This window comes from Lepidochelys kempii, chromosome 4, assembly GCF_965140285.1.
Source record: "Lepidochelys kempii isolate rLepKem1 chromosome 4, rLepKem1.hap1, whole genome shotgun sequence".
Lineage (NCBI taxonomy): Eukaryota > Metazoa > Chordata > Testudines > Cheloniidae > Lepidochelys > Lepidochelys kempii.
Window position 1 is genome coordinate 134,501,314 of NC_136383.1, and position 25,903 is coordinate 134,527,216.

Genomic DNA, 25,903 nt, shown 5'->3' on the forward strand with positions numbered 1-25,903 from the left:
TCTCCATTCACTTGAGCTTGACAGTGACCTCATTGAGTTCACTCCTGATTTAAAGTCGTGGAGAACCGAGCCTATTGACCTTCCCCTAGCCAAGCCTTCTAAGCTCTCTTACCCTGGGGTCCTGGACGTACTCTTCCATGTCCCTGCCTCTTCAGAAATGCCTCAGGGGCCCGAACTACCAGTAACAGGAACCCTTGTGCTAAATCTCTCCCAGCTTGTAAATCCATTGATTTAACTGAGTTTCTCCAAGAAATCGCAGCATTACAAAAACAGGCCAACCCTTTTCTCCCAGCTGTTCCTTTCTGTAGCTTCAGTAATGCTTTATGCTGCCTTCATTTTGAATGATATTTTTTACAGGAAGTTTTAGTTTTTTAATCTTGTATTTATTTTGTTGGAACATTTCTGAACATGCTTTTTCTATAGATGTCCATTCCCTCCCTGTAAGATACCATTACAACCTGGATTACTTCTTGGTCAGTGTGTGTGGGGGCGGATTTTACATTCAAATGATGAAACGTGAGGGCTCCATTGACAGAGCTGTGATGATTCAAATGCCCCAGATCCTCAATCTTGAAGGGGGAGGAGCGGGGGAAAAACCAGCTTCCCAGGGGTCAGCAGTCTAACTGCTCATGAGGTTCAGACACAGCTGAAAGCAGGAGAGAGGCTGTTCTCCAACTTATACCAGTTCTGTGCTGGTTTGGCCCCACTGACTTCAGTGGAGTAATTCCTGATTTGCACCAGAGTAGGTAAGCTCAAAATATGATGCAAAAATTCACCTCTACCATTCCAGAGTGGCTCAACAAGGGGACATGTAGCCCTGCTGTGTGTCACATGGAGGGAGTGCTCCTCTGGCCCCATGCAATTCTGCTGCACGGAGACGTGCCATTCCTGACAGTGGCAGATCTCCCAAGACTGGATGTGCATTTGCCCTGGGGAATATAATGCCCCCTTGTGTTGGCTGCACAACCATAGCACTCTGTTCAAAGCCAGTCAAATGGGAGGGGAGAGGGGTGTGTACTGACCTGGGAGAGGCATGGCTCTTTCCATGAGTCATGCTTTCTAAAGTTAGACAGTTGGGGGCTACTGGCTCATGACTCTGAGTAAAGCTCTGAATTGGCGCTAAAATGAACTCCTTGTCAGAGTTCATCCCCTCGCAATGACATGGACTAATGCCACCTTGACAAGTGACCTCTCTTATCCCTTTGGTGCAATTTCATTAATTGTCTTTTGCAAGAAGTGCTCTCTCCAGCCTCTGTGAGTGGAGATTTGCTTCTGCAGCACCTGGAGATGTGGTTTCTAGTGATTTCACAAGTGTACAGCCTCCATTAATCCTAATATCAGTAACTGCTATTAACTTTGTAAATAAACTTTGACCGAAATCCTTAATTTTGGGACATTGGCCAAGCTGTAAGTTATACTCTTAAATAAATGTGCTCATTCCAAACATGATGGTGTTTGACTTCCTGAATGCTATGATGCATTCCTGAATGTACGTACGTACGTGCATGCGAGTGAGATGGGCACGGATTCTTTGGGTGTTCCCAGTATGGAAGAGAGGGCTGCAGTAGGAAAAAGATGGAGAAACCCTGCCTGTGTCAAAAGCTTCAGCATGTGAAGAGTATCAGCTGGCTTCCCCTTGCCTGGCTGGGTCAAGGAGGCTGTTCAGACTCAGGGGCACCACTGATTGTCCAGAGGGCTTGATGCCCCTTTTGGATGACTGAGGGTGTGATGTATCCGTTTAAGTTTCTTGCAGGCTCTGGTCCTTTGGGGATGGGAAGCAATCTATTAACTGAAGTATTGTTACCCAGGATGCCACATGCACAGTTAGGTAATTAATGGTGTTGCAATCATGTACAGCCTTACAGATCATGATCTCCTGTCCTGGCATTTTAGACTTCAAGCTGTACATCCATAAGGGCATGTTGGGGCCACTGGCTTGTTTGTGCATTTACATCCACGGGACATTGGAGAAACTAAACATACTCACCTAACCTAGATGGGTCTATTCTCATTTCTTTGCTCTCAGTCTTAAGGGGAGTGAAACCACAGTTGCCAATATCCCATAGACAGAAGTACTGAAATGCAGGAGGTTCGCAGCCTCTTCCGTCTCAAAACCTTCTCACCAGCATTCCTCTTCACTGCCATACCCTGGGTCTGTTGCACTGGTTCTCACTGTACGTCAAAAGTGTTTCCTGCAGTGCTTTGCAGGGGGCACCATGGAATCGGAGCTACTATTTACAGGATGCTCCTAGTGTCTGAGGACCCTCTTGTTGTAAATGGTTAAGTGAATCCACTCCGGAACAAGACCGGAAATGTGGAATGGGAATCAGCACAGTCTCCCTCAAGGCCATCCCAACTCCCATGCTGAGGCGTGCTGAACTTGGAGAGTGATTCACATTAACCAGACCTTAGTGCCAGTCATCCCAGTGCCATCAGTTAATGAATGGAACCGTCCTGCCGCCCATTGTTGCTATGGGAAAAAAAGGCACCATCCAGACAACAAGCACATAGCTTGACATCCTGGTGCAGGTGTACAGATATGTTGTACAATGTGAATTTAATGGGTTTATACCATAAAAGATGTTGGCCTGTTCTATTACAGGGGCACCCGCCCACTCCACAATTGTGGGCAAACTACCACATTGTCATATCCCGATGTGATTCTGATGTGCTGAGTCGGCCAACACATTTTGACTACAGCTGGTAAGATAATGCTCAGAAATGGTGTTTCTTCTAAGGAAAATATCCAGATGTTCTTCTTAAAGTGACTGTCCAAGTGGATCCCACTCCTGCAGCATGTCCGCCCCATACAGGTGAGATCAGATTCTTTTTGGCCAGCAATGTCTTGTGGAGCTATACCAGTGTCTTGGGTGCCCTGACCCTCCCTCCCCCCCCGCCCCAGGGCATAAAGGGAGGAGTGGGCCCAACTGTCCAATCCCGCTCTCCATTCCCTCTGCTCCAGTCTCTACTATGGCTGGGTAAGAGGGAACTGGAGCGTCATTGACCCGTGCAGCCTCTTAAAGCCTCGGACACGCCACGTCCAAACTGCATGAACAGTTCTGGCTCCAGCACATGGTGCACATGTGGACCCACGTTTGGAATCTAGATAGGGACCACACATCTCGACGAACCTCCAGTTACAGCAAGTAATCTTCTCTTGCACACATACAAGATGGAAAATGACTGTCTAGGAAGGAGTACTATGGAAAGGGATCTAGGGGTCATAGTGGTTCACAAGCTAAATATGACTCAACAATGTAACACTGTTGCAAAAAAAGCAAACATTCTGGAATGTATTAGCAGGAGTGTTGTTAGCAAGACACGAGAAGGAATTCTTCTGCTCTACTCTGCACTGAACTGGAGTATTGTGTCCAGTTCTGGGTGCCACATTTCAGGAAAGATGTGGGCAAATTGGAGAAAGTTCAGAGAAGAGCAACAAAAATTATTAAAGGTCTAGAAAACATGACCTATGAGGGAAGATTGAAAAATCTGGGTTTGTTTAGTCTGGAGAAGAGAAGACTGAGGGGGGACATAACAGTTTTCAAGGACATAAAAGGCTGTTACAAGGAGGAGGGAGAAAAATTGTTGTTAACCTCTGAGGATAGGACAAGAAGCAATGGGCTTAAATTGCAGCAGGCGCAGTTTAGGTTGGACACGAGGAAAAACTTCCTGTCAGGGTGGTTCAGCACTGGAATAAATTGCCAAGGGAGGTTGTAGATTCTCCGTCACTGGAGATTTTTAAGAGCAGGTTGGACAAACACCTGCCAGGCATGGTCTAGATAATACTTAGTCCTGCCTTGTGTGCAGGGGCTGGACTAGATGACCTCTCGAGCCCGACACTTCTGGACAAGCAGCCGCGCCCATTGGCATAAACATGGACCTAGCAACACTGCCCTTTGTGTTTGTCACACCCAGACAAGGCTACTGCTCACTCCTCTGGAAGCTGAGCTCAGGGGCTACCCGGAAACCACAGCAGGGAAATATACAGAAACCCACAAGCCCAGCAGACCCAGCTGGTGCAGGTACATCATGTCAGCCCTGCATTAATGGCCCGTTGAATACTGGGCATGATCTAAGGCCCTCACCCTCATGCTAAGAGAAACAAATGAGCTCAGAACCAGCTCTCTGCTCCCTTACTCCTGGACATGGCAGCTCAGAGAGCCCAGGCTTCTCCTAGTGGTGGGCAAACAAGGAAGTGAAAGGCCCCTGAAACAGAGTGAATTTCTGCAGTGGATCAAGCTGAGCCTAGATCTCTCCTTCTGCACACCACACCTGCTTATGCCAGCTTCCCCCTCAGCACCATGTAGGAATAGCACCCAGCACAGTGGTCATGACCTCTCGAGCCCGCCTCAGAGGAGAAGAGAGCCAAGGCGCTGCCTCCTAAAGACGACCTTGCTGTCTCTTGAATGATCTTGGCTCCCACAGCAATTTCTCGTGCCCTACAAATGCCTGTCAGTGAAATTGCTATGTCCCTTGGCCCTGCCTCCCAAATCGGGTCATTTGTATGGAGCCCCTTACGCAGCTCCCCCTAGAGTGGCTTCAAAGGTTCCCTGAGCCGGGATTGCATTGATACCTGAGACTCAGCTGAGACCAGTGGAGCAGCCAATGCCGCCATGTGTCAGAGGCGTATTTCTGGCTGCCCGGGGCTCAGCCTCTGCCCCAGAGGAGCAGCAGTTGTAACAGGCAGTGACATTTCATGGCTTTGCTGGCTGCGGCATGTAAAGTCACATCTGCCTTCCTGACGCTCCCGGCGGGGTGGAAACCAGCACTGAGTAAATGTCACCAGCAGCTCTGAAGTGCAGCAGTGACCTCCGCCTCCTGGCCCAGGCACACGGGCAGCTGTGACTTTGAGCCAACAGATTAAGGCTCTGATGGCGCAGCTATGAGGCAGCCTCCTGGAGACCGCAACCACCCCCCGTCTCCTTCCCTAGCAAGGATCTAGGGATGGACCTGAGACATAGGCCCCAGCTGGTACAATGAGCCCCTGCTGCGAGAAACCTAGGACCTGGCTGACTGTGACTCTGAAAGTCAATGTGAGCAGTGCCTGCTCTACTCCGGGGCAAGGCCTGCTGAGGACCACAGCTGTAGGGGGCCAGGGAAGTATCCACTGATCCTATGATTCATCTACTTTAAGGCTAGACAGGACCATTCTGATCATCTTGCTGAGCTGATTAACACAGGGCGTAGAGTTCTTCCAGTAATTCCTGCAGGGAGTGTCCAGCTACTAGCAATGGTCAAGACAATGAGACTATGCTGGGATGCTGAATGTTTGCTGGTATAGCCTAATATTTGATTTCCCAGCTCCTTCTCTCTACGCTGCCCATCAAGTGTGGGGGAGAGGAAAGCAGGAAGCCTGATCTAGTGATTAAAGCACAGGACCGGGCCTCAGGAGAGCGGAGTCCTATTCTTGGCTCTGCCAGTGGCCACCTAGGTGACACTGGGCAAGTCACTCCCACTCTTTGAGGCAAGAGTGAAATGGGGCTAGTGCTTCCTGGAATTGCAAGGGTATTTGGAAGCTCAGTTTGTCCATGTGCTTTGAGACCCTTAGACAGAAGATGCTCTAGATGTACTACTATTAATAACGTTGGGGTAAAGTGTCCCACCCACACATCGCATTTCCTTCGCATTCTCTTTCATCTCGGTATTCCCCTCACTACACGGAGTACTAAAGCAATGCCCCACAGAAGACCACTAGGGCTGCACGGTTTGGAATGGCTCCTTCTTATATGGCCCTCATCACCATAGTACTTGAGAAGCCCCTCACCCTCCTGAGGATTTTATCCTCACCACACTCCGAGTGGCAGGGAGATACTGTCCCTTGGTAACAGATGGGGAACAGGCACAGAGGAACCAAGGGACTTGCCCAAGGTCACCCAGCAGATCAGTGGAAGGGCCAAGAATTGAACCCAGAGCTCCTGAACCCCACTCCAGAGCCCCCTCCAATCAGCCATCCTGCTTACCACAGTAATCACCTAGTACCAAAACCAGCTGGTAAAATCCAGTCTCCTGTTTCTTCAGGAAGTGCAGGGGATTCTTTGGGAATGCCCACATCCCTTTGGTAATGGCCTCTTGCTCTCATGATTGCAAAGAAAACTTTGAAAACGTGACCCAAGTGCAACTGAGGCAGCAACATCTGCAGAGAGCCTGAGATGTTCACCTCCGTGGGTGTTGATGGAGTTACCATTGTTAGCTAGTGGGCTGAATTTCACTGTGTGGAAGGGCAAGTAGGTTCCTATCATGAAGGTCTGCACAATCTATGCTAAGTGCCAGGTCATTTGGAAGCCCTGGCCTTGGGAGACACCACCAATAGTCTACCCCCAATCAAGACAATGCCCAAGAAACCCAGAAGGGCACCCAGACCCCACCATGGGGAAGTCAAGCAAGGATGCCCTCCAGCCCCATTGAGGAGGAGCCAAGACCAAGGAGCCCAACCAACATGCAAGTTCATCAGTGAACACCAGCGCAATCTGTTGAGTGGTCTCCTTCGAGGGAGGAGCTTATCTGGTTGTTGGAGCTTGGAGTAGAACCACTCACTTTATTTTTTCCCCTCGCTGAGAGCCCAGCGGTGATAGAATGGAACAGGATACTGTGGGTGAGGATGCGTCATTGATTTATATTCAATAGTTTCAGAATTCCTCTGCTCTCATTCATTAAATTGTGTTCAGGTCTGGTCCCTCGCCTCTTGGTGTTCAAGCAGTTAAGGGTCTGGCACCACAACACAAGCTGTGCGGGAGCTAGCCTGCCCCAGCGAGCTTGATTCCAGCTAGTGTGGGTGGTAACAGTGGTGAAGAGGGTGCATCATGGGCTTCCACGTGGGAGGTAGAAGCCTGGCACAGACTCTGAGTGCATACTCAGCTAGCTAGCCCACTCGGAAGCACGTGCTGTGCTGACTTCACTATTGTTACCCACGCTAGCTGGATTCAAGCTAGTTCAGGCAGCCGAACCTCTGCACAGCTTTTGCTGTGTAGACATACCCTACATTGGACAGATAAGGCTCTGGATGCAGCCTTTGTGAACAGGGCCACCCACATACAGACACATGCAATGACCTGGTGTGAACATGATGAGGGGAAGTGGAATGTAAAGGCCGCTGGGCAGCTACACCTGGCTGATAACTATCTGTCTCCCTCAGGCAAGAAGGAACCTGGTTATTTTTAAATCAGTGGGCCCTGTAGATAGCTACGTCAAATTCTGTTCCTTGTGCAAAGGAGAAGGGGAAATGTTTTTCTATTTCCTGAAATTCCCCGGGCTTGTTTGCCTGTGTGCGTGCACGCACATGTGTTCCTAAAATGCTCACTTCCCTAATTCACCCTCTCTCTGAGAAAAGAATGACAGCTGTTTATAAAGCGGAGGTCACCCAGACACGAAACAGAAATTATACCATGCGTTCCCACATGGAGAAAAGATCTCCAATTGTGAAGGGTTTTTTGTCTGGCAGATAAAAACATAACAAGATCCAGTGACCAGAAGTTGAAACTAGACAAATTCAGACTAGAAATAGGGTACACATATTCAAGTGAAGCTGTCATAACTATAAAGGGAAGGGTAACCACCTTTCTGTATACAGTGATATAAAATCCCTCCTGGCCAGAGGCAAAATCCTTTCACCTGTAAAGGGTTAAGACGCTAAGGTAACCTCACTGGCACCTGACCCAAAATGACCCATGAGAGGACAAGATACTTTCAAATCTGGAGGGGTTAAAAAAGGCTTCTGTCTGTGTAATACCTTTGCCAGGAACAGATCAAGGATGCAAGCTCTTCAACTCCTGTAAAGTTAGTAAGTAATCTAGCTTAAAAATGTGTTACGTTTTCTTTGTTTTGGCTTGTAAATTCGGTGTGCTGGAGGAAATGTGTATTCCTGTTTTTGTGTCTTTTTGTAACTTAAGGTTTTGGCTAGAGGGATTCTCTGTTTTGAATCTGACTGCCTGTAAGATTATCTTCCATTCTGATCTTACAGAGTTGTTCTCTTATCTTTTTTTGTTCTTCTAATAAAGTTCTGATTTTTAAGAATCTGATTGGGTTTTTGGGGTCTTAAAAATCCAAGGCTGGTTTGTGCTCATCTTGTTTATTCTTAAGCCTCCCCAGGAAAGGGGGTGTAAGGGCTTGGGGGGATATTTTGGGGAAATAAGAACTCCAAGTGGTCCTTTCCCTGTTCTTTGTCTAAATCACTTGGTGGTGGCAGCATACTGTTCATGGACAAGGCAAAGTTTGTACCTTGGGGAAGTTGTAACTTAAGCTGGTAAAAATAAGCTTAGGGGGTCTTTCATGCGGGTTCCCACACCTATACCCTAGAGTTCAGAGTGGGGAGGGAACCTTGACAGAAGATAATTAACCAGCGGAACAATTTAATGTGGTGGATTCTCCATCACTTGAAGTCTTCAGATCAAGACTGGTTTCAGAGTAGCAGCCATGTTAGTCTGTATCTGTTTCATGTTCTCTGTATGTATACATATATCTTCTTACTATATGTTCCATTCTATGCATCCGATGAAGTGGGCTGTAGCCCATGAAAGCTTATGCTCAAATAAATTTGTTAGTCTCTAAGGTGCCACAAGTACTCCTGTTCTTTTTGCAGATCAAGACTGGATATCTTTCAAAAAGATATGTTCTAGCTCAGCCAGAAGTGATGGGCTTGGAGAAATTACTGGGTGAAATTCTATGCAGGAGGTCAGACTACATCGTCCTTCTGGTCTTAAAATCTGTGAATCCAGGTAACCAATCAGTGTGAATTGTGAATACCTGTGGTGAACAGTTTATAATAAAAAAAATCAACAGTCCAAAATCTGTTAGCATCAACTATTCTGCATGGTGGATAAATTAACACAAGTCATGATCAGTTTGGGGATAATTTCCCATCAGAAAGAAGAGCTAAATCCATGGACAAAATTCCCCCCTGGGTTTTGTTCACCCATCTCTAGCCGGGTGTTTGTTTCATGGCTGTCATAAAGTGACATGGACGGAAATGAGCTTATTGATTTGTGCTCTGGTTCTTTGCTTTGGAACCTTAAGTCAATTTGGCCTTTTAAGTTGCCTCTATTCTTTTATTAATACTTTGCCTTATTTTTCTCAACAGTGCTGTCCAATTATGACTGAGTGCAGAGGGCTCTGAAAGGGAGGCGGGTGCAGGGAGAGAAAAGCTAGCTACCGTCATATTTAAGCATTAACTTGCAAGTTTTCTATTCCAGAAAGAAAAGACAATGACTGCTGAAATCACATTGCTGGCAGGTTATCCTCCTGCTTTAAACTTGTTTTACATTTGCTCATAATACCTAAGACATGGTAGAACCCCCTCCTAAATAGCCCCAGTCTCAGCTACTCTCTATTTCTAAGGGAATATTTAAAGCAACTTTGCACTGATTTAATGCTAATAATTTGCACTTCTGTTGCATCCCACCAGCTCAAAGTTCTGTTCAGACATTCATTAATAACATTGCTTTCCATTTATATTGGACTATCAATCTCAAGGTGGGTGAGCAGCATTGTTATCTCTTTTTCACAGATTGAGCAACTGAGGCACTGGGGAGTCAAATGACTTGCTCAGGGTCACACAGCGAGTGAGCAGTACCACTAGAAACAACCCAGGAGTCCTGACTTTCTGCCCTGCATTCAGATCACTAGATCAAAGCTGCCTCTGGAGAACCCAAGAAGCAAAATGGTGTTAGGGTTAAAGCACAGGGTTGGGCGGCAGGGGATTTAGTTTCTATTCCTGCCACAGGCCTCTCATGGCCTCAATTTCCCCGTCCTGAAGCTAACGACAGTTACATACCTCACAAGAATGTCAAGAGGCCTAGCTCACTAATGTTTGCACAGGGCTGTCAGGCCTTCAGAGGGCAGGTGCTGCAGAAACACAGGGTATTATGATGCATCAAGGGCCCAATGCCAAGTCAACTTTGCTCCCAAAAACGTAGGTGATTTTAAAACGCTTTCAAACCCTAAGCCCACAGAAATACTTCCCTCCTTAAAAAAAATCCCTTTGGAAATCAATTACCATTTCCCGGCACTGTTTGCAACCCAACCATTGTGGCTTGGATTAATGAGCTAGTGCAGGGGTTCTTGCAATAAAATTTTTGGTGGCCTCAGAGTGCGGCCACCAACTCTTGCTGATGGCTGCTCTGACAATTTTTCCTAAAATAACTTCAGGAAAAACAAATAAATATGCAAATACACATGTCCAAATAATAATAATTTATCTATGTAGGGTGTTTTTCTTTGCAGACTCAATAATAAAAATAATGCATAGTTGTCTCTATTCTTTATTGGACCTAAACAGAATAGAAACACAAATAAGTTGCTTTGAACATTCTTGTCTTTTTTCTTGTTGGTTTGTGTGTGTGTGTTTGGGTTGTTGGGGTTTTTTTACACTTGCTAGCTATAAGTAACTCTGCTGTGAAAAGTGATATTTGCATGTTTGTTCATCACTTTTCAAAGCAGACTTACTCAGCCCCCACAAGTTAAGCCCTGCATGGGGAGGTGGCTACAGAGGCAGCGGGGGCCAGGGGCAATGGGGCACTTGAGGAGGCAGTGGGGACCAGAGGTGATGGGGTGAGCTTGGGGCCAGAGCCTGCCACCGCACAGCCAGAGAATGGAGCCCAAAGCCCCACACCCAGGGGACAGGGCCTGGAGCCTGCTGCCCACCACCCCAGGGCTGAAGCCCAACCCCACCACACTTTGGAACGTGGGGAACTCACTGACTGCCTTCTCCTCCAGCTTGTGTGTCTTCAGAGGGGGGAGGGGCCCAACCACTGCTGGTGGGCCCTGGGGAGAGGCTGTGCTTTGCCCTCCTTCTCACAAATCACTGCCCAGGAGGCTGTGGCCGCAAGAAAAGCCCCTTGTGGTCGCATTTGAGAAATGCTAAGCTAGTGCATGAGAACCAGAACCTGACACTGATTAGAAACAAATGTGAAACTCACTAGTCTAGTGTCATTCTCTAAACCAAGTGAAATGCCAAAAATAGCCCAATCCATCCATGGTACTAAGTATATTCACTGACTGCAATGTTTGTCTGTAATAATTTGAGGGACTGTTAGTAACATACATAAGAACATTTGCTTTTAAAACATACTGGGCCAAATGCTTCTTTGGTGGGACTCGAGATCTCGTGGGATCTACTTCAGTAGATCCAAGCCTGACAATGTGAGAGAAGGAACAGACATTATGGGCTCTGGAGTGGGACTCGGGGGATCTAGGCTCAGTTCCCAGCTTTGCCACACACTCCCAGCGTGATCTTGACTAAATCACCTAAGGCTGGATCCAAAGCACGCTGCGATTAATTATAAGATTCTTACTGAGATCAGTGAAACTGGACCAAACCCATACTGCCTCAGTTCTCCAGCTGCAAAATAGGAATCACAATATTCCCTCTCTCTTGTCTATTTAGAGTCTAAGCTGTTTGGAGCAGGGCCTGTCTCTTGGTTGAGACCCCTAGATGTTACTATGATATGTATGAGGATCCTGGTGAGTTCTTACTGTAGGGTGCAAAGTTGCTCATCATACCAGATCAGGCCACTTGATCATGTCTGATCTCCTGCCTCTGGCAATGGCCTACGTCTGAGAAAGGCAAACTACAGCCCTCCATATGCACCTGTACAATGTTTATTGCTGTATGCAAGAGGAAAGTTTTCCTTCCTGACCTTTCCAGCAACTAATTTATGCCCTGGAGTATGAGTTTAGTGTGAATGCTTATCACTGCATGAATCAGGAGGCTCCCTCCACTTGGACATCTCTAACAGAGATTTAATTCATGAATCTGTACAGGACAGTGTCTTGCTCTACCAGGTCATCAAAATGGGCCTGCCAGGTGCTATCACAGCCCTCAGGAAGGCTTGTTTTTCCCCTGAGGGTCAGAGGTTGCAGGGAATTACCATCACCAAAGATAAGGCTTAAGTTTCCTCTTCTAGGGTGATGCCAGCGCTTCTCCAAATGGAGTTATTCTGAAGTTCAAGCAGATCCCTGTGGAGACAGCAGGATATTTTCACACATTGAGCAGTGTGACATCAGAACCAGCCTGTTGTTCCACTTGGCCAATGCGCTGTCAGATTCTGCCACCCCCATCTGCGCGCTGGCTTGAAGTTGCCAGCAATGACAGAAGGCTTCAGTGCCCTTCTGTCTTTTCCTACCCTAGCATGGGCTTTGGCTTTGCAGCATTAGTCCCTTCTGTACGTGCCACCATTATCGTCGGGAGGGATCTTTCATCTTGGACTAAAAAGCATTCCCAATTCTTCTGAAAGAAAATCAGAGAGTCGAGGCAGCAGCTGGGAATGAAAGCACCTTCTTCATTTCCTTCCAGTTCAAATATCTAGTGATATTCTCGTCCTGATGCTTTCCTCTGCAATTCTCCTTCAGGTTTTGGAGTTGCTTGCCTGAGTTGTTTTGTAAGCACCAGCAAAACACACACACACACACACATCCCATCAGCATTTATATAGCACTTTTCATAGTCCAGGGGGATTGTGCTATTAGCCACTTTTTTTCATTTCACAGCAAGTGACTGTGAAATCAGGAATTGTTATTAGCTGATTTTGAAGAAAGGGAAACAGAGGCAGGGATGTAAAGTAACTTACATATGATCACAAGCAAGTCGGTGTCAGAGCTGGTTTCTTTCTGCTCGCTTCCTGCCTCTCCCCCAGACCTCCCTAGAGAGGAGCAATGAAAGGAGAGTTGGGTAGTAAGTGGAGCTGTACATTTAATGTTCAAAGATACTGCAGTCTGCAGCAGCTGAAAGCTGTCTAGTGCCTTGTGTGACAGGTTATTCATCCCACTTCTCATAAACCACAGCCACATTAGGGAGTAGCCAGCATCTTTGTGGCACTCCCAGCAGAGAGGCCATTCCCCCTTTCCCTTTAGGGAAGGTCCCTCTCCAGCTTGCTACAGATGTAAGTTCTGATAATGGTGCCCATCGAGATCCCTGGGCACTTTTCAGACAGCAGGACTGTTAGCTGATATCCTGGCTACAGTCCAGCTTTGGGAATGACATGCTGCCCACTGCAGTTTCAGCTACATAAGGGGTGTATCGTGTCTGGTGCTGAATGGTAGTGTGATGCTGTGGGGTGTTGTTAATTAACTGTATTCCACCCTAGAGGTTACTGCAACTGCATGGGAGATGAAGCAATGCAGGCTGCATTTTTGGGCATTCGGTTTGTGCCCCTTTGGGATGAGGCGCCTGATATAAATGTGGCATCTTCGTATTTGGTATTGAGCGTTCCCTTGCAATCGTCATATCAACAGGCAGGGATAGAAGGAGGCATTGATGAGCTAACAAAGGCAAAAGGATCCAAAGCAAATTGCTTATCAGGCTTTTTAACCCAGGGTCAGCAGGGCTGCAAGAGGAAATCAATGTAGTAATAAAAAGAGGGTGAAACCTCCCAAACCTTCTGGTGTTTCAGAAATAAGTTAATTTACAAACATTGTGTTTGCCTGTCCGTTCACAAGATGAGTTTAACCTCACGCATTGGCAAGGTTACGCTTTCCCTATTAGAAAAAGAGCTTCAAGCTGCTGGATGTCACTTGGGCTGGAAAATGCCCAGCTGCTTTCCACATTGTGTTGAGATGCAGTGATACAGGATACGCTTACAGAAGCATTCCAGCCAGTGACAGAGCACTCTCATTGGGGTGCCAAGCCCAGTTTTCATGCCCTCACCTTAACAAAGATCCCGGCATGAATGGGGAGGTCCAGAGAAGGGCATCCAAGATGGCTAGAGGCCCGGAGATACTAAACAAATACTCACTTGTTTAGGGTTGAAAGGAGAGAAGTTAGAGGGAACTTGATTGAAGATCAGGAGTAAGAATGTGAAAGTACCTTTTAGGTTGTCCCATCTTATGAGAACAGGCCAAGACACAATGGCCTCCAGAGGCACCACCTTGTAAGGGATCCTCTGAGGCACCCCAAACTAAGCAAGGCTGGGCCTGGTTGAGTATTTGTATGGGAGATCCTCTCAGGTCACCAAGGCCCAGGTCCTCAAAGATATTCAGGCACATAACTTCAGTTGAAATCAGTGGAAGTTAGGACCCTAAATATTTTGTAGCTCTGGGCTCAGGTTGCTACAAGAAACGGTGTGGGTGATATGGTAGGTGTCATACTTTGCTCTGAATCAATCCCTCCACTAGTATGGTGCGAAGGGGTGCTCATTGCTGGAAGTATCACCTTTTGGACAAGAAGTAAACCCAGTGCCTTGGCTGATTGTGGTCATTAAAGACCCCAGGGCATTCTGTGTGGGAGCTGAGCTGGTGATGCTGGAGTCCAAGCTGAATTCCAGCCAAGGAAGAGTGCTTATTCTGCCCATTTATATTCCCCCTGCAGTATCAGCTGGTTACAGTAATCTCAGTCACATCCTGTCCTGAACTGGTGTGTACTGATGTCATACACCATTGGACAGCTGATGCAGCTGATGCCATGGGCCAACATACAGCTGGATGAAGGGATGTTTCTCAGTGGTTTGTATAGTAGTTTGCCAGTAAAGTGCCTTGGGGTCCTTTAGAATGGAGTGATTATTATTGGCTTATTTACATGTTTAGGCCAATGTGCCATCCTGGCTGTCTCTCATTTAGACAAGCATGAAACAGATGAACCCAGGCCATCAAATTCACACTGCTTCAGGCTGGATGTGTCTCAGAAGTTACTTATGCACCCTGAGATGTTTGGGATTCCAGTTCAGCCCATTTCACAGGCAGGGTCCAAGTGTGAGGTAGAACTGGTCTGGAATTTTCCATAAAAATCTTGTTTTGACAGAAAATTTAAATTTTCTGGGGGTAAAATGTTAATTTTTGCCCCCCAAAAATCAGTTTTTCCATCAGGAAAATCTAAACAAAACATTTTGTTTCAGGTTGGGTTGCCATTAATCTGTGAATCAACATAAGCTGCAGTGGTGCCTCATGGGAGTTGTAGTTTGGGTGCCTCAAGCCCCCATTCTCTCCTAAAAACTGGGCTCCCTGGTTGGACTATATCTTCCATGGTCCCGCACAGCTTCTCTACCTGAGGAAGAGAACACAGTGCATCATGGAAGATATAGTCTGCCCAGGGAGCCCAGCCCAGCCCATAGGGGAGAATAGGGGCATGAAGCACCTGAACTACAACTCCCATGAGGCACTGCAGCATCTCAAGTGGGTGCAGATTAATATCAACCAGCCCAAAGTGAATCAATTCTGACATTTTCAAATCTAAATTTTTCTGAACTGTCTTTCATTATAAATTTTGCATTTTCAACCTGATTCAGGACAAAAACAAATGTCAAAATAACAGAATTTCCTGTGGGATGGTTTTTCAATCAACTCTAGTGTGAGCTAGGATCTGGATTTAAATGCCACCAAATCCTGCAGGTGAGGAGGGGCATTGGGATCTGGGGCTCCCATCTGGATCCATCTCTAGTTCTAAGCCACTTCTTTTTATTACACTTTCCTTAGCCCTAAATGCCTGATTTTCCATATTGTGGTGCACCCCAATATCACACATGCACTGGCCCAAATGCAGCCTCTGGGTAAGCAGGTGCAACTCCCATTGACTTCACTGGGAATTTCACATCCTTGCAGCAGGCCTGACTTTGGTCTTATTAATTGTTTGTTAAATCAAGCACACCCTGCTGGATAGATCTTGCATTAGAGGACCTTACAGCAACCTTATTCAATTAGCTGTCTCCTTCACCAGTCTCTGATTTAAACTAGATGTCCTTTGCCACTGTTGACAACTGCCTTGCAATACAACTCTGCTCCCATCTGCTAATGGACACAAGGAAACTTCCGTTGCGGAGCTCAAGGAGTCTTTGCCAGCTAATGAGCTGGCAGGCGGGTGTTCCCAGAAGACCCTTTCCCAGTGCTGTCTCATCAGAGCACCAACCCGGTGGCAAGAGGGCTTAAACCTATACATGCACATCGTCGTCAGCAGAGTATGCAATGAACGTCAGCAGGCAGCCCCAACAGAGTGGGAGACCAATTACACTGAAGCACACAGGGGATGGTATAAATAATGAGAGCAAACTGTGCAGGCATCGGTGAAGTCTAAGAACAGTGAGCCGGAGATCAGAACAGGGTGAGTAACTAAACTTCTCTCATGCTTTGCAAACCGTGTTAGTTACAAGCAAATCCGATACCAGAAGTACTTCTGGGGGCCTGGTATCCTAAAGGCATTAAATGCAAATGGATTTCATGTATGTGATTATCTTTCATAGAGTCAAATTCTGCGGACAGTGTAAATCTGGAGGGGCTCCAGTGGAATTCCTCCAGCTTTCTACTTGTGAAACTGGGGTCAGAATTTGCCTTCTAGATATGAAAACAAAACCGTAAATAGTGGCTAATCAACCCCAGCCAACCTGAATATTTCAGCAGAAAGGTGCTGGCTTGCCTTCCTCTTGCCAACTACAATATCTTCATCATGTAATAGGTGATCGGACTTTCTTTTCTTAAGATGTAATATTTTGAAATGACAGATGAACCGCACAGCAGTTGAGCACAGAGTGAATTACCCTGCAGAACTGTTTTAGCCTGGAGATGGTATCACGCTGCTTCAGGCTGGATACATCTCACAAGTTAGTTATGCAGTTGCTTTAAAAAAAAAAAAAAGAGGGGAAAAATTCTTATAATTAATATTCCTGACATCAGTGAGAGAAACCTGTAGGATCCCATCTAATCTCTATCTAGCCTGCACTCAGCCCCACAGTGGCCAAGTGCTTGTGGTCTTTGATCACCATAAGAGCCCTTGAAGAGGGCGGGTTTGCAGCAGGGGTTTTCCTATCAAAGCTTAAAATGGGTTGGGGTGTGTCAGACTCAACTCCCCAGAGCTTTCAGGAAAAAAGAGAGAGAGAATTTTGAGTCGGAGTGAAGAAAATTTAGTCACTGATTATAGGCACTGTTTTATACCATGAATGAATGAAATTCCATCCTTAGTTAATGACAGACCAGCACTTGGATGAGAATGCTTCAAATCCTGACTGAGATCACACTAAACCCTGATTGCAGAGACATGTTCAGATACTAGGTTATGAGAAGAGGTTGTGATGCTGTGTCTGGAGGAACGGGGAGGTGCTGTAAACTGGAACAAAGTGTTGACCGGGGTACACAGGGGGAATCAAGATTTCTGGGTTCTAGTCTCAGCTTTGTCACTGACTTGCTGTGTGGTTTTGGGAAAGTCACTTAACATCTCAATATTTCCATGTTTAAAAGGAGCATAATAATCTCCTCAAGGTATTAGGGGATAGGATTGATATTCAGAAAGCACTTCAACGCCCTCTGTGCTAGATAAGCACAAAGCGTTGGTATATAGTTGTTACTGCAGTTTCTTTAGGTTTTAAAATGAAGAGGGTAAAATTATATGCTGCTTTCCCAGATTTAGGATATCGATAAAATCACAAACACTGCTCACATTGTGCTCAGTGGCTTGAGAATACAGTAGAACCTCAGTTACGAACACCTCGGGAATGGAGGTTGTTCATAACGCTGAACAAAACATCATGGTGGTTCTTTCAAAAGTTTACAACTGAACATTGACTTAATACAGCTTTGAAACTTTACTATGCAGAAGAAAAATGCTACTTTCCCTTTATTTTTTCAGTAGTTTGCATTTAACACAGCACTGTACTGTATTTGCTTTTTTTTTTCTCTACTGCTGCCTGATTGCGTATGTCCGGTTCCAAATGAGAGGTGTGGTTGACTGGTCAAAGTTCGAAACTCTGGTTTTCGTAACTCTGAGGTTCTACTGTGCCATTGACCAGTATGAGAGAGGGGATGATGGATTGGCACTTAGGTTAGCTCCACCTAACAAATGCAGGTAGCTGCGGACAAAGGGATAGCACCAGAGTCCGTTGCAAACTGTTCTAACACAGGGAGCAAAGCTGATTGCAGGGCTTGGCCATCCAATTTCAGTGGAGCACGTTCAGAGCTTTTCGCTTTGCCCTGCTCTCTTAAATCTGCACCACAGAATCCTGGGGAAAGACCTCTTGGTTCAGCAACTCCTCCCTTTCCCCAGCTAGTGCAAACTCCACCACACTATGGGCCCAGTCCTGCTCTCTGTTACGTGAGTGTAAATCCAGAGTAATACCACTGACCCAGTGGGGTTTCAGAGAGACCAGTGTAAATCCAGAGTAGACCCATTTTGCTTTACACTGGTGTAAGTTTTAGTGCAGTCATCAGTCTCTTCCATGACTGCTTAGTTGAAGGCAGGACTTAAGGAGACGCAATGAGGTGACATCCCGGAGAAGGCAGCACAGGCAGGGAGTGCCATCAGATTAAGAGAGTCTAAGGCCAGAACAGACCACTGCGATCATCTCATCTGACCTCCTGTAGAACACAGAACAGGGAACATCCCCCGAAAAATAATTCCTAGAGCAAATCTTCTAGAAAAACATCCAATCTTGACTTAAAATTTGTCAGTGATGGAGAATGTTCCAAATGTTAATTACCCTCACTGTGAAAAATTTACATCTGATTTCCAGTCTGAATTTGTCTAGCTCCAACTTCCAGCCATTGGATCATGTTACACCTTTCTCTGTTAGTCTTAAGAGCCCATTGTCAAATATTCGCTCCCCACGTAGGTACTTATAAACCAGGGGTGGCCAAACTGCGGCTCTTTTACAGAGCTCCCCATTCTCTGCCTACCACACTGGGGGGAGAGTTCAGGGCTTCTGCCCTGCGGCAGGGTGGTGGGGCTAGGAGCTTCTGCCAGAGACGACTGGTGCCTGTTGAGGAGGGGCACAATATAAAGGTTTGGGCCCCCCAACAGCTTGAGTCATGCCCCCCCCCAGGCGCACACACCTCATACCCTTAGTGGTCCCTCCCTGCAGGGAGGGGCAGCAGCAAAAGCAGCAGTTCTCCTAGCAGCTCCTAGCTGTTTGCTGCTGCCTCTCTGCACAGCTGCACCTCCCAGCTTGCTGGCTCCAGCAGCTGCCGTGCAGAGAGGGGGCCCAGCAGCACCATGTGACCAAGCAGGCCCAACAAACCCTGGCAAAAATTGGGGAGGGGCACAAGATCCCACATCTCTCTGCCAAATGTCACCTCTGGCTTCTGTCCAGCGTGGGGGTGGGGGGGAGGTCCTCAGGGCTTCAGCCCTGCAGGTTGCACCTGCCGGGACTCAGGGCTTCAGCCCCAATCCCCGACAGACATCTCCCTCAGGGCTGAAGCCCCAAGACCCCCCCTCCGCACAAGGCCGAAATCCCGAGCCCTGGCAGGCACGTCCCACAGTGCTGAAGCCCTAAGACCCCCTGCCCCTCAAGGCTGAAGCCCCGAGCCCTGGCAGGCACCCCCCCCCCAGCTCTCAAACTTCTGAAGACTGTCGTATGTGGCTCGGAGGATCAGTACGTTTGGCCACCCCTGTTATAGGCTGTATAACATTTGGTGACCCCTGTTATAGGCTGTTATACGTTTGTATACGTTTGGCCACCCCTGTTATAGGCTGTATCAAGTCACCCCTTAACCTTCTCTTTGTTAAGCTAAATAAATTGAACTCCTTGAGTCTATTGCTATAAGGCAGGTTTTCTAATCCTTTAATCATTCTTGTGGCTCTTCTCTGAACCCTTTCCAATGTATCAACATAATTCCTGAATGGGTGGGTACCAGAACTGGATATAGTAGTCCTGCACCAGTGCCAAATAGAGAGGTAAAATAATCTCTCTACTCCTACTCGTGCGTCCCCGGTTTATGTATCCCAGATCACATTAGCTCTTTTGGCCAGATCTGCCTATAGGTCTTGAGCTAATGCTACCCTTAGTCCCTTTAGAAGCCAAGTGCCTTTCATCTGAGGGCCCCATAGCCTGTTACTGATGTTAACCAGTTGGGCTTCAGAACCACCCTGCAAGGCAGGTGAGCATTATCCCCATTATACAGGTGAGGAACACAGACACAAAGTAACCTGCCCAGGGTCACCCAGCGGGAGAGCTGGGAAGAGAACCCAGGAGTCCAGGCTCCCTGTTCCCATCTCTTCCCACCAGGCCATGCTGCCTGTGTGCACCCTGCACTGCATGCTAGGAAATGAGGCACTGCCTGCCCTATGGCTCTAGAATCACGCATGCTGTGGGACCTTTCCCTCTGCTGACTGCTCCCAGGCCATGTCTGACTCTCTCTCCTCCCTTCTCCTTGCAGGATCTCCCCATTCAGCCAGACAGTGCCATGGCACATCAACGACCTCTCCTGCTCTTGCTCTTTGTAGTGCTAGTAGTCAGTACCCACCTGTCAAGAGCTCAGCACTGGTCTCACGGCTGGTATCCCGGAGGGAAAAGAGAACTAGATTTGTCACAGACTCCAGAGGTGAGTTCCAGCCTTTCTGTAGGGGGATCTTCCATATTACTTTAAAGCCCACAGTACGTTCTAAATGCATCTTGTTCTGCAGCCCTAATTTAAGGACTGATCCTGGGAGGTGCTGAGCATCCCCATGGGATCCAGTGGGAATTGTGGGTGCTCAGCACCTCTCAGGATCAAGACCTTAATGAAAATGCTGGCATACATAGAGATCAACATTTCGTCACCACTTCCCAGCCCTGTGCTCACCACCCAGAGCACACGACCTTCAGACACAGATCAGGATACGAACTGTCCCAAGGCTCAGGGTTCTTCTGATCTGCACAGCTGGAGCATCTTAACAGACACAACTGGGAAGAGACGACAACTGGGAGCAGCAGGTCAAAGCTGGACAGCCTTTAGTGCTTTCACATGCTAGCTTTAAGGCATGCACCATTTCCTCCTTTCCTGCAGCATGTCAGCTGCTCTTCAAGGCATATCCATGTGGAGAAGGGTTCCATCTTGAATTGAGCAGTTTGGGGGACTTTTCCCCCCTTAATATACATTGACTGAATTTTGTCACCATCCAATATCCAGACATTATAGCTCAGCAAATTACATGCACATTGGAAAGCCTTGAAGAGGTAACAGAGAAATATGAGCTAACGCATAGCTCTGTTAACAGAAAAATACACTGCGGGCCCTGGTCTGCTAGGAGCTGCACTGAGGTTACTAAGCTCACGAAAGCTCATGCTCAAATAAATTGGTTAGTCTCTAAGGTGCCACAAGTACTCCTTTTCTTTTTGCGAATACAGACTAACACGGCTGTTCCTCTGAAACCTGTCATTTCACACAGGACACCAAACAGCCATCGGATGGTAACGCTTCCACTTCTAGAGTTATAGGAATTATTGTATCGGATCAGACTGGTCACTCATTCTAGTCTAATATCCTGACTCTCATAATGGCTTCAGAGGAAAGTACAAGCCACTCTCTACTGGACAATTATGTAATAACCAGTCCATAGGGGGAAGTTTGTCGTCTGCTTATTCAGGCTTATACCCCACAGCATGAGGGTTTACATCCCTTGTTTCTTTCCCCCAGCTGTGAATATAAGTGTTTTTGTGACAGAGCAGGGCTGAATTTAATTTAGGGATAAAAGACCACGTAGCCACCCAATCCCCGAAATGTATTTGTTTTGTTTGTGAGTTCAGGCTTCAGAAGAAATCAAACTGTGTGATGGGGAAGAGTGTGCTTATCTGAGAAGCCCAAGGAAAACCATTGTGAACGCTCTGCTGGTAAGAACATGCAACCTTCTCCAGGAGCTACCAGAGTGCTTCAGCATTTAGCAGAGGAGGCAAAAGTGGGGCAGTAGCGAACAATCCTCTATTGTCGATGATTAGAAGTATTTTCTATCTCTAATGCCAAAGGCTTTTAAAGACAAAAAAAACCAAACACAGCTGCCTGCCCAAAAGAACTTAAAGATCTAGCAAGATGCTGGGCATCTCCTGTGAAAAGTTCAGAATCATGGCCAGGACAAGTGTTAGGATAGGAAGAGCTCAAGAGATAAGACATCCAGGTTATTCAAGTTCTTACATTGCTCCTATCACAGAGGTATCTGAATGTGGCCTCTGTTGTTTCCTTAATATACATATAATATTAATAATGATTTTTTAGGGAGCACAGTCAGGCAAGAGGGGTAGGTGTGTAGGTGAGTGGTAGAAAGTTAATTGGAAGATGTAAACCTTGAAAGGAGGGATGATAAGCCAGACATAATGGGTGGAGTGCCCGCTTAGACAGAAAACCATTCAGTATTTAAAAGACTGGGAAAATTATTATTTATACTGCAGTGGTTCAGGCCCTGACTGTGGATTACAACTCCACTGTGCTAGATGGTCTGAGATCAATCAAATGCGATCAAATGGAGAATCAGGCCCAATAAATTGTGGGATTTTTTTTAAAAAATTGTCTTTGTTGCCAAACAGGCTGACATGCTGGCAAGACAACTCCAGAAGAAGAAGTGAGCCCTTCCACAGACTCTTTCCGAAATGCTTGCCAGCCCCACTGGCTTTTCAGTCGTTTCCTTTGCAACATGATGGTGTGTCTGTAGATTCCATGTATCTGATCGTTAAAGAATTCTTATGAACATCTTGGCTGACTGCACTCAAATGCTGGGAATGTGGATAATGGTGTAATGCTTGAGAAATGTCCCTGACCCATCACCCGACCAGAACGAGGCCCTGGCTGGAGTTTTTTACACACTGAGGTAACTCCACCATGTTGAATAAAATACGTTTATTTTGCTACATACACAATTCCATCCACATTTATGTCCTTACCCATGTCTTAAAAAAATAAAAATAAACAAATCTCCAGCCCCATAAACAAGTTTTAAGCACGCACTGATTTTTAAACAAGAGTCGGGTCACAAAGCCCTTTATTGGTAATCCCTGCCATTGCTTTCTGGGTAGTTCAGCCTTCCGGCTCAGTGCTGGAATATTCTGCCAAACTTGATTCAAAATGTGAGAAAACATCCTATGCACAGCCCTTTATTCACAGAGATATAAATATCAGGGTTACATGTAACCTTGGAAATGTTTGATGGTGTTAGTTTTTTTCACAAAAGGCAACATTCCCACATTCATATTAAGAAAATAAGAAAGAGCAAAGGTAAGCTTCTTGGGAAGATGATAAAAGGAAATGAGATCTAAGGGCTAGAGTGCTAGTCTGGGACTTGGGAGACCCAGGTTAAAGCCCTTCCTGCGTGACCTTGGGCAAGTTCACTTAGTCTCTCAGTGACACAGTTTCCTCTCTGTACAAATAATAGCACTGCCCTATTGGGGTGTTGTGAGGCTAAATACATTAGAGATTGTGAAGATACTATGTAATGGGGTTCATAGACATACCTAAGACAGCCCAAAGAGGGTATCTTTAGTCTGTAGCAGGCTACATCTGCCATGAATCGGCAGCTGCTTCTGCAGCAGTGAAGTAATGTCATTAAAGGTGCAGCGCACAGAAACGAAGTCATAATAGCTGTAAGGAGCGTACAGATTGTAACTGGAAAACATAGGTATGAATTCTTCCACCCAAAACCAAATGTGCATAAGTCCCCTGTCAATCAACATGTACACAGAGTTTAAATACATACCGAGAGTTTCACTCACTGACAACTTCTCTGTTTTGCTATCCGTTCTATGTGGCAGTTACACTGAAATGAATATGAATTACAGTGATCAAATACGGTTTATTCTAAATCAGCTGGGAATCTCAACCTCTATACTGATTGCTTTAAGAATCAAAAAAAGTTGGTAATGAAGGATTGTTTTAATTTGCTGCTCATGCAAAAATATGTCAATTAAAATGAGGCAAATATTCTTGGAACAAGATTTCAACATTTCTGAGAAATAACACCCTCATATTTCCAAGCCAATTTAATAGCACCTCGCATCCACTCAGATTCCCCCAACAACTTACACATTTAGAGCCATATTTTGCTCTCAACTGCATCAGTATAAAACCAGGGTAACTCCAGTGACTTTGAGGGGAGGGGCACATGCTGGGGGTGTACTCTGGATTCAAGCTAGTGTAACTGAGATCAGAATCTGGCTGTTTATTAGCTGAGTGTAAACTGGGGGCTGAATTCTGCCCTGAGTTATACCGTGTTCAAGTCCACTGAAAACAACTGGCCTAATTTTCCTTTTGTTGATACAAATCAGAAATAACTCTACAGAAGGCAATGGAGTTACACCAGTATAAAATGGGTGGAAATAGGATCAGACTTACTGATTCTAATGATCTTGCATGAAGAGGAAATCTGTAGTTATAAGAATTTAGCAATTGCCAGACGAGATCAGACCAAGGGTCCGGCTAGTGTCCAGTATTATGTCTCTGACAGCGGCAAGACATGTAAGAATCCTGGAGTAGCAGATATGGGATAATCTAGTTCCCACATTAGGTCTCCTAGTCAGAGATTGGCTTAAACCCTGAATCACGAGGTATAATATCCCTTCCACAATTTTTTAGCATTAATTATGATAATTCCGGATACTCTTCTTCATATAAATGTCAAAACCTTTTTTGAATCTTGCTGAATTCTTGGCCACCACAACTGCCTGTGGCAATGAGTTCCACAGCCAAAATACACATTGTGTGCAAAAGTATTTCTTTTTATCAACTTTGAATTGCCCTCCTCTCAGTTTCAGTGACTGTCCCCTTGTTCTTGCATTACAAGAACTCAGGGAGGACAAAAACTCCTGATCTACACTCACTATACTGACAGGTTTCAGAGTAACAGCCGTGTTAGTCTGTATTCGCAAAAAGAAAAGGAGTAATTGTGGCACCTTAGAGACTAACCAATTTATTTGAGCATGAGCTTTCGTGAGCTACAGTGAGCTGTAGCTCACGAAAGCTCATGCTCAAATAAATTGGTTAGTCTCTAAGGTGCCACAATTACTCCTTTTCTTTTTACTCACTATACTATTCAATATTTAATATACTTTTATCATGTTCATTGCCTTTCTATGGTAACAATCCCAGTCTTTTCAATTTCCCTTCACAGAAGAGTTTTTTCAGGCCCTTTGATCATTTTCATCACTGAATCCTCTTTTCTTCGTCTCTTCTCTGAACCCCTTCCATTTCTGGAATCTCCTGCGATGAGGTAATCAGTACTGCATGCAGCCTCCAGAGGAGGCTACATGAATAATTTATATGAAGGCATTATATTGTATTGTATGAAGGTTCTTCTGTCATCCTCATAACTGTAGTATCTGAGCACCTGCCAGCAGTGCATTAAGTGATGTGACTACCCCTCTGTCACATGTGGTTTGTTCTTTATCTCATCCTCTCCCCAGGGGGTGATGTGTGTTAGCACTGGAGTGTTTTGTTTTGGTAGGGGTTTGTTTGTTTGTTTGTTTGTCTGGCCAATGGGAGCTGCGGAGCCAGCACTCAGGGGGGCACCTGCAAGCGGGGGTAGCCTGCAGAGCCCCCCGGGCCACCCCTCCACCTAGGAGCCAGAGGGACATGCTGGCCACTTCCCGGGAGTCACACAGAGCCAGGCATGGAGCCTGCCTGCCTTGCTGGCACTGCGGCCAACTGGACTTTTAGCAGCCCAGTCAGCTGTGCTGACTGGAGCCACCAGGGTCCCTTTTCAACCAAGTGTTCCGGTCGAAAACCAGACACCTGACAACCCTATTCATCTCCTGCACAGAGACACTTTATCCTGCTTGCAGAGTGCTCTGTTGTGTCAGAGGCGCAATGCTGCCAACCACTAGGCTTTAAGCTCTTTTTGGTGCCCAGGCCCTGGAACACCTAGACCAGTGGTTGTCAACCTATTTATCATTGTGGGCTGCATATATAGTTCTTTCTGTGTTATGTGGGTTGCATCCACACAATATATATACTTACCTGTACATCTACAAAAATAATACGATTTAGTATTATTATGACAGCAATACGATTAAAATCAACATAGTATCTTTCATTTCACCACTTGCAAATGTCTACCAAGAGCATTTTAAATTAGCAAACTAAGTGTTAAAATTAATTCATTTACTGTAACGGTGGCATGGCACAGTGTATTGCCACCTTCACTTCCACACTGCTACTGGCAGTAGCGTGGCTGAGCTGAGTACCCGGAGAGCATGGCTGTAGAGCTTGCCTGCAAAGATGGGGAGCCCTGCCCCATGTGGGCTGCCCCCTCAGCCAGGGACTG

At 46.2% G+C, this 25,903-nt stretch overlaps 1 protein-coding gene and 1 long non-coding RNA gene across 2 annotated transcripts in view; one reads left to right on the plus strand and one right to left on the minus strand.

Moving 5' to 3' along the window:
• LOC140910876 (uncharacterized) overlaps positions 1 to 25,903 on the minus strand; it is a 37,275-nt gene that overhangs the window by 9,696 nt on the left and 1,676 nt on the right. Inside the window, exons 2-3 of the long non-coding RNA XR_012158783.2 lie at positions 23,342 to 23,401; positions 12,561 to 12,632 (exon numbers count right to left, since the gene is read on the minus strand). This is a non-coding gene — a long non-coding RNA (uncharacterized LOC140910876). The remainder of the gene's footprint in view (positions 1 to 12,560; positions 12,633 to 23,341; positions 23,402 to 25,903) is intronic.
• On the plus strand, positions 8,602 to 24,529 carry LOC140910874 (progonadoliberin-2). The gene is made up of 5 exons (XM_073342948.2): positions 8,602 to 8,711; positions 15,655 to 16,018; positions 20,059 to 20,223; positions 21,408 to 21,491; positions 22,179 to 24,529. The coding sequence occupies exons 3-5, from the start codon at positions 20,086 to 20,088 to the stop codon at positions 22,215 to 22,217; spliced, it is 261 nt and encodes an 86-aa protein (XP_073199049.2). The 5' UTR covers positions 8,602 to 8,711; positions 15,655 to 16,018; positions 20,059 to 20,085; the 3' UTR covers positions 22,218 to 24,529.

Excerpts from the sequence above, each read along its gene's own strand:
- LOC140910874 (XM_073342948.2), top strand. The coding sequence starts at position 20,086 with ATGGCACATCAACGACCTCTCCTGCTCTTGCTCTTTGTAGTGCTAGTA. Across the intron at positions 20,224-21,407 it reads ATTTGTCACAGACTCCAGAG|GCTTCAGAAGAAATCAAACT; the intron begins GTGAGTTCCAGC and ends TTGTGAGTTCAG. Across the intron at positions 21,492-22,178 it reads CCATTGTGAACGCTCTGCTG|GCTGACATGCTGGCAAGACA; the intron begins GTAAGAACATGC and ends GTTGCCAAACAG.